The following is a 7,500-nucleotide window of genomic DNA, read 5'->3' on the forward strand; positions in this document are numbered from 1 at the left end:
TAGGGTTTAGGGTTTAGGGTTTAGGGTTTAGGGTTAAGGGTTTAGGGTTTAGGGTTCATTGTTTATAGCCTATTGTTTATTGTGTATTATTTATTGTTTATTGTTTATTTTGTATTCGTTATTCTTTACTGTTTAGGGCTTATTGTTTATTGTGCATTGTTTATTGTGTATTGTTTATTGTTTAGGGTTTAGGGTTTATTGTTTAGGGCTTAGGGTTTAGGGTTTAGGGTTTAGGGTTTAGGGTTTAGGGTTTGGGTGTGTGTGCAGGATTGGTTGCCTGACGGTTGGGGTGTACTGACCTTCCCGTGTGGTTCAGAGTACAGAGGGGAGTTCGCTTCAGGACAGTTTAATAATAAAGGTGTTTTAATAACAGCTAAAGGCATGCAATATGAAGGACAATGGAAGGAAGGGCATTTCGAGGGACAGGGCACACTCAAACACGCTGATGGAGCCACGTAACATACACCCTAAACCCTAAACCCTAAACCCTAAACCCTAAACCCTAAACCCTAAACCCTAAACCCTAAACAGTAAACCCTAAACTCCAAACAATAAACAATAAAAAATGAGCAGTAAACAATAAACAGTAAAGAATAAACAATAAACAATAAACAATAAGCAGTAGACAATCAACAATAAACCCTAAACCCTAAACCCTAATCCGTGAAAGAAACACGCTTCTATTGACTTGATCAGGGGTATTGTTAGTATTATTGTTATAAGTGGGGACAGTGTTGCTGTTGCTGCTGCTGCTGCTGTTTCTGCTACTGCAAGAGTAGCAGCAGCAACACCAGCAGCAACACCAGCAGCAACAACAGCAGCAGCAGCAACAGCAGCAGCAACACCAGCAGGAGGCTGTTAATGCCTTTGTGCTTTATGTTATTTGGGGTGTATATGCAGCTACGTTGGCACTTTCAAAAGAGATATAAAAGACGGATTGGGCGTTGAGACGTGGACAGACGGAACCGTCTATGAAGGCGCCTTTAAGTGAGCTGCCTATACACCCCAACAAACCCTAAACCCTAAACCCTAAACCCTAAATCCTAAGCCCTAAATCCTAGCGTTCTAAACACTTCTTCCTTCACTTTTTTTTCTACTTTTTTGTCGGGCTTGAGATGGTTTATGAAGGCGCCTTTATGTGAGCTGACTATACACCCCAACAAACCCTAAACCCAAAACCCTAAACCCTAAATTATGTTTAGTTTTAATTATGTTTATATTTATTTTGCTGCAGAAATGGAGACAAAGAGGGTAAAGGAAAAATCCGGTTTCCTGATGGCTCATCTTATGAAGGAGACTTCAAAGAAGACCACTTTGAAGGTCCCCCAAACCCTAAACCCTAAACCCTAAACCCTAAACCCTAAACCCTAAACCCTAAAATCCTAAACCCTAAGCACTGAAAGTCTGTGGATTTTGCTCCTCTGACTATTAGCACTTTCGAAAGGGTTTGTTTTTCGTGTTTTGTCGTATGCTGTATGCTCTCCAGGGTTTAGGGTTTAGGGTTTAGGGTTTAGGGTTTAGGGTTTAGGGTTTAGGGTTTTGTTTGCAGGGGAGGGTGTTTATGTGTGGAAGGATAATCGTCGGTACAGTGGAGGCTGGCATAATGGTTTGATGGAGGGGTTTGGGGTGTATGTGTGGTCATCGGGGTTTATAAAGAAATATGAAGGCGAATTTAAACAAGGTGTTAAAGAGGGTAAAGGTATTCTCTGCCTCGCAGACGGCAGACAATATAAAGGGGTTTTCAAACAAAACAAACTCCAAGGAGAAGTGCAAGAAATCATGCCCAGCGGAAGAACCAGACTAGGCAAACCCTAAACCCTAAACCCTAAACCCTAAACCCTAAACCCTAAACCCTAAACCCTAAACCCTGAACCTTTAACCCTAAACCCTAAACCCTGCAAATCATGCCCAGCGAAAGACTCAGACTAGGCAAACCCTAAACCCTAAACCCTAAACCCTAGGAAGAACCAGATTAGGCAAACCCTAAACACTAGACCGTAAACGCTAAACCCTAAACCCGAAGGTCTGGACCCTAAAGATTGTCACATGTTGCATCTGTTGCTGCTGCTATTGCTACTGTTGCTGCTGCTACTGCTGCTACTCTACTCTTCCTGCTTCTCCTGCTGCTGCTCTCCTGTTGTTGCTGCTGCTGCTGCTGCTGCTACTCGTACTAATCTTCCTGCTCCTGCTGCTGCTGCTCTCTTGCTACTGCTGCTGTTACTCCTCCTCCTGCTCCCCCTCCGGCTGCTCTCCTGCTCCTGCTGCTGTTGCTGCTGCTGCTGCTGCTGCTGCTGCTGCTGCTGCTGCTGGTGTTTAGGGTTATGGAGTGAGGGACAGTTTGTGCGGTGGTTGGAAGCCCCTGCGAAGATTTCTTTAAAAGAAAAAGAAAGAGACACAGACAAAGACGAAGAATACGGCACTTCAATCTTCTCCAACCCGGATGCATACACCCAAGCCTATAAGGTACCTCCATATACACCCCAAAACCCTAAACCCTAAACCCTAAACCCTAAACCCTAAACCCTAAACCCTAAATCCTTGTTTTCTTTTTCTAGGGGAGAAAACAAATAGAAATAAAAATAAAATATATCTACAGCATTAAATATAACTTATCTTTTTCTTAATATATATATATATATATATATAGACATATATATATATATGCATGCATATTCCTCTTTGTGTATTTATTTATTTGTTTATACATAAAATATATTTCGTTTGTTTGTTTAAATATAAATTGCAGGCATTCTCTATGTATTTATTTGTTTATATTTGATATTTATACATATTTATTTATTTGTTTGTATTTAATATATATATATTTATTTATTTATATTTAATATTTATTTTAATGATATACTTTTTGGTGTTGTTGCAGACAAGAGAGAGAAAAAGAATGAAGATAAGAGGCGGCGTTCTTAGAAGCAAAACAAAACCTAGAGAGGAGGCAGCAGCAAGCAATGCGTAGAGGCAGCAGCAATACTCTCAGCAGCAGCAGCCACTTCCTGCTGCAGCTGCTGCTGCAGCTGCTGCTGCCGCTGTGTTGCTGTTGTTGTTCTTGCTGCTGCTGCTGCTGCTCCGTGATAGAGGCATCGTCACATCTAACCTCTACCATTAGTTGTTACAGCGATTGCAGCAGCAGCTGCTGATGCTGCTGCTGTAGCAACTGCAGCAGCAGAAGCAGCAGCAGCTGCTGCTGCTGCTGCAGTTGTTGGTGCTTGCAGTATGTGCTTCATGTGATGCCTCCTTAAGTTCAGGCGAATTCCTTAGAGGAGACATTGCAGCAGAAGCTGCAGCAGTAGTAGCTGCTGCAGCTGCTGCTGCAGCTGCTGCTGTCGCAGCAGCAACTGGTGCTGCTGCAGCAGCACCAGTTGCTGCTGGGGCGTCAGTAGAGTAGACCCGGTGTTTTTGTATTTTATTTGTCTGCCGATATATTCACCTTAATTTATATTTTATTTTTAATATTAAATTAAAAAACAAAGACAGGCGAAGGATCGCCAAGGCAGCAGCAGCAGCAGCAGCAACAGGAGCAGCAGCAGCAGCAGTAGCAACAGTAGCAGCAGCAGCAGCAATTTGCTTAACCACACGAAGAAGCAGCCAACGAGCAGCAGTAGCAGCAGCTGCTGATAATAGAAACAAATAGTAGATAATAATAAAACATAATAAATAATAAAACATAGTAAGTAATAAAAATAAATAATGCTAATATTAATTACAAACAAAACTAAATATTAAATAAGAATGATAGACACAATAAACTGTTAATAATATAAATAAGAGTAAATAATAATAAATAATAATAAATGCTGATAAACGATAATGTAGTATTGTCTGTCTATACATATACATACATATATAGATATATTTGTATATATATATATATATATGTATATATATATATATGCATATATATATATATATTATATTAGTAGAACAACAACTGAGAAGAAGAGACAGAGACAGACTCAGACCCTCCCTCTATCTCTTTTCGTCTGTTTGTTTGCTTCCTTATATATATATATATATATATAAAGCAATATAATTATAAATATATATCTATCTATCTATATTGCTTATATATCTATTTATCTTTGTTTATCTGTCTTTGTTTGTGCTCAAAGAAATGCATTTATAAATATAAACATCAAACAGCAATTCTACTGCTTTATACGGTTCGCCCCAACAGAAGAAAAACCCCTTTGCTGCTGCTGCTGCTGTTGCTGCTGCTGCTGCTGCTGCTGCTGCTGCTGCACGCGTTGCAGCCGCAGCAGCAGCACATCTACCGCAGGAGAATATGCAGCAGCAACAGCAGCTCCCGCTGCCGCTCCCGCTGCTGCTGCTACAGCAGCAGTAGCAGCAGCAAGTGCAGCAACAGCAACTGCAGCAGCAGCTGCTGCAGCAGCTGCAGGTTTACTCAACTGAGCGAATAATATCGCTGTCTCCAGGGTCTGTGACAGCTAAACAACTAACTCGAAATAGCTTGCCGCAGGCTGTACCCAACTCATTGTTGTCTGCAGCAGCAGCAGCAGCAGCAGCAGCAGCAGCAGCAGCAGAAGCAGCAGCAGAAGCGGAATTGCAAGCATGAGGGCAGAGGCGTTGTAGACATTTCTTACAGAAAGTAAACACCAAAAACCCTAAACCCTAGAAACCCTAAACCCTAGAAACCCTAAACCCTAGAAACCCTAAACCCTAAACACCCTAAACCCTAAGAACCCTAAACCCTAGAAACAATACAAACCCTAAACCCTAGAAACAACTGAAACTGCCTACACGCCCTAAACCCTAAGGTCTACAAACCCTAAACCCTAAACCCTAAACGCCATAAACCCTAAAGGCCTACAAACCCTAAACCCTAAACCCTAAACCCTTAACCCTCACCTCCAGGGTAATGATGTACACCGCATTTTGCTAGCATTGCATAATACTCAACTTCGGACTTGCGAAGTGCAGGGCAGTTGTTGCTGATGATAATTAGCTTTGCTGTAGCAAAAATAAATAAATAAATATAAATATATATAAATATATATAAATAAATAAAATATAAAGAAGCATAAAGAGACATGCAAGGAATAAAGAAATATAATAAACTGCAGCAAAAATATAATAAAAGATAAACAATAAAAATAGAGCAGCAAATTATATAGTGCAGCAACACGCAAACAGAAACAAAACACAAGCAGCAGCAGCAGCAGCAGCAGCAGCAGCAGCAGCAGCAATACCAGCAGCAACAGCAGCAAAGACAAAGAACAAGCAGCAAATGAAGAAGGGGGGGAAATAGAAGAAGACAAACAAATGCAGATAAAACAACAAACGTGAATAAACAACACCAGCCTAAAGAAATAAAACAATTGCAGACTCATACACGCTGCTGCTGCTGCTGCTGCTAAGCGTCAGCAATAGACAGGCCTCTCTATAGGCAATACTAAGAAGCGTTTTCAACAGCAGCAGCAGCAGCAGCTGATGCTGCTGCTGCTACTGTTCTTGTTGCTACGAGCTTCGCCTTGCCCAGAGAGCAGCAACAACAGCAGCAGCAACAGCAGCTGATGCAGCAAACCAGCCTCAGCAGCTACTGCTGCAGCACGGGCACCGCAAGCATCACTAAAAATACCAGCAGCAGCAGCAGCAGCCACATCAATAGCCACAGCAGCTACATCAACAGCCACAGCAGCAGCCACAGAAGCAGCAGCAGCAGCAGCAGCAGCAGCAGCAGCAGCAAATGTATTACCCTTGCCGGTTCTGAGTGAGTGCACAGCGGTTTTAACCCCAAGACAAACTTTTCCGCTCTTCATCACAAGCTGAAGACGAGAGTTAATTCCGTCGGCCCCTTGCTTTTGTTTTCGCGCCATCTTCTCGGGTGTATAGGCAGCTCGTGGGGCAGCGGTATCTGCAGATACACCCGAAAAAATTAATTGAATTCTTCTATATTAGTCTTTTTAATCAAAGGATTAGCAGCAGGGATATATACACAAACTTATTCACACACCCCACCATCATGCAGACCTATTTATACCCTTATCCTGCTGTTGCTGCTGCTCCTGCTGCTGCTGCTGCTGCTCCTGCTGCTGCAAACAAACTCACAAAGATTTCTTCGCCCAAATTCAGCCGAAGGAAAAATAAACTCCACTGTAGAATTGCTGCTGCTGCTGTTGCTGTTGCTGATGCTCCTATGAAGACCCCGCGGCTGCTGCTCCGCAGCCCCACAGCAGCAGCCGCTGCTGCAGCTGCTGCTGCTCATGCTGCTGCTGCTACTGCTGCTGCTGCTGCATGCAGCTGTAGCTGCAGCTGCATGCAAAAACTTTAGGCCCCGAACTATTGTCTTTAATTATAAATTTTTGCGATTTGCTTCTGCATTTGTCTTGAACTTCCTACTGTTGCTGCTGCTGCTGCCGTCGCTGCTGCTGCTGCAGCACCGGTTGCTGCTGCAGCAGAATGGCGACCTTCTGCCAGAATAAACACAGCTGGGGCGGCTGCAGGTTCTTATGAGATGCCTGAAGGTTCAGCAGCAACAGCTGCTCTTGCTGCTGCTGCTGCAGCAACAGCAGCAGAGGCCGCTGAGCCAGCTGCCGCCCTGCTAGCGCAACAGCAACAGCAGGAACAGCAGCAGCCGCTGCTGCAGCAGCAACAGCGGATGCAGGTTCACAACGAAGGGCAGTTAATGTCCCTGATGCTGCAGCAGCAGCAGCAGCAACAGCAACAGCAGCAGCAGCAATGCCAGCAGCATGCACAGGATGAGCCTATGGAGTTGATAGGGGAGCAGCAGCAGCAACAGCAGCAGCACTTTGAAAGAGGATCTGCAGCTCGGCAGCATTTATTGCGGCTGCAGCAGGAATTGGAGAGGCATGAACAGCAGCAGCAGCAACAACAGCAGCAGCAGCAGCAGCAATGCAAACTGCAGCAGCTGCCGCTGCAAACCTGGAGAGAGGTTGAGCATCTCTTCACCACTCGCGGTGTACAGCTGGCCGATCTAGCGCGTAAGACAGCAGCAGCAGAAGCAGCAGCAGCAGCAGCTGCTGCTGCTGCTACTGCTTCTGGAAGCGAAGACAAAACCACTCCTCCTTCCCCCACCGAAGCAGCAGCAGCAGCAGCAGCAGCAGCAGAGTCTCCGGCTGAGGACGCAGCAGCAGAATCTCCATCTGCAGCAGCAGAATCTCCATCTGCAGCAGCAGAATCTCCATCTGCAGCAGCATCAGCAGCAGGGGCATCCACCTCCGCAGCAGCAGCGGCAGCAGCAGCAGCAGCAGCGGAGGCAGCAGCAGCAGCAGCAGCAGCAGCAGCAGCAGTTCCTGAAGGCGTAGATGAGTTGCTGTTTGATGGATTACCGAAGCAAAGCCTTCTTCTTGATCCGCTGCTGCTTCCTGTGGGGTTGCTGCAGCAGGAGCAGCTGCCGCTTCCTCTCCCTTCGTTTCCTTCTTCTAGGCTGCTGCTGCTGCAGCGGCGCTGGCTGCTGCAGCAACACCAGCAGCAACAGCAGCAGCAGCAGCAGCAGGAACAGCAGCA

The 7,500-nt window shown here is 44.9% G+C and overlaps 3 protein-coding genes across 3 annotated transcripts in view; 2 read left to right on the forward strand and 1 right to left on the reverse strand.

The window, feature by feature from the left end:
* Positions 1 to 267: 267 nt before the first annotated feature.
* EAH_00015030 (hypothetical protein) lies at positions 268 to 3,305 on the forward strand (the record flags this gene model as incomplete). The annotated part of the gene is made up of 6 exons (XM_013394127.1): positions 268 to 455; positions 901 to 987; positions 1,235 to 1,320; positions 1,550 to 1,693; positions 2,318 to 2,463; positions 3,261 to 3,305. Coding segments are annotated over 6 exons (696 nt in total), but the record flags the coding sequence as incomplete, so codon positions are not given.
* Positions 3,306 to 4,160: 855 nt separating this feature from the next.
* EAH_00015040 (60S ribosomal protein L30, putative) lies at positions 4,161 to 5,849 on the reverse strand (the record flags this gene model as incomplete). The annotated part of the gene is made up of 3 exons (XM_013394128.1): positions 4,161 to 4,282; positions 4,882 to 4,983; positions 5,729 to 5,849. 3 exons carry the CDS (start codon positions 5,847 to 5,849, stop codon positions 4,161 to 4,163), a joined length of 345 nt encoding a protein of 114 aa, XP_013249582.1.
* A 638-nt stretch (positions 5,850 to 6,487) lies between these two features.
* Positions 6,488 to 7,500, forward strand: part of EAH_00015050 (hypothetical protein, conserved) — a gene marked incomplete at both ends in the record, with an annotated part of 3,312 nt that continues 2,299 nt past the window's right edge. Inside the window, one exon of the mRNA XM_013394129.1 lies at positions 6,488 to 7,500. This exon is cut by the window's right edge and continues 193 nt beyond it. Within this exon, the coding sequence (XP_013249583.1) occupies positions 6,488 to 7,500 (1,013 nt within the window).

This window comes from Eimeria acervulina, genomic scaffold (assembly GCF_000499425.1).
Source record: "Eimeria acervulina Houghton genomic scaffold, Eah_scaff90, whole genome shotgun sequence".
NCBI classification, from domain to species: domain Eukaryota; phylum Apicomplexa; class Conoidasida; order Eucoccidiorida; family Eimeriidae; genus Eimeria; species Eimeria acervulina.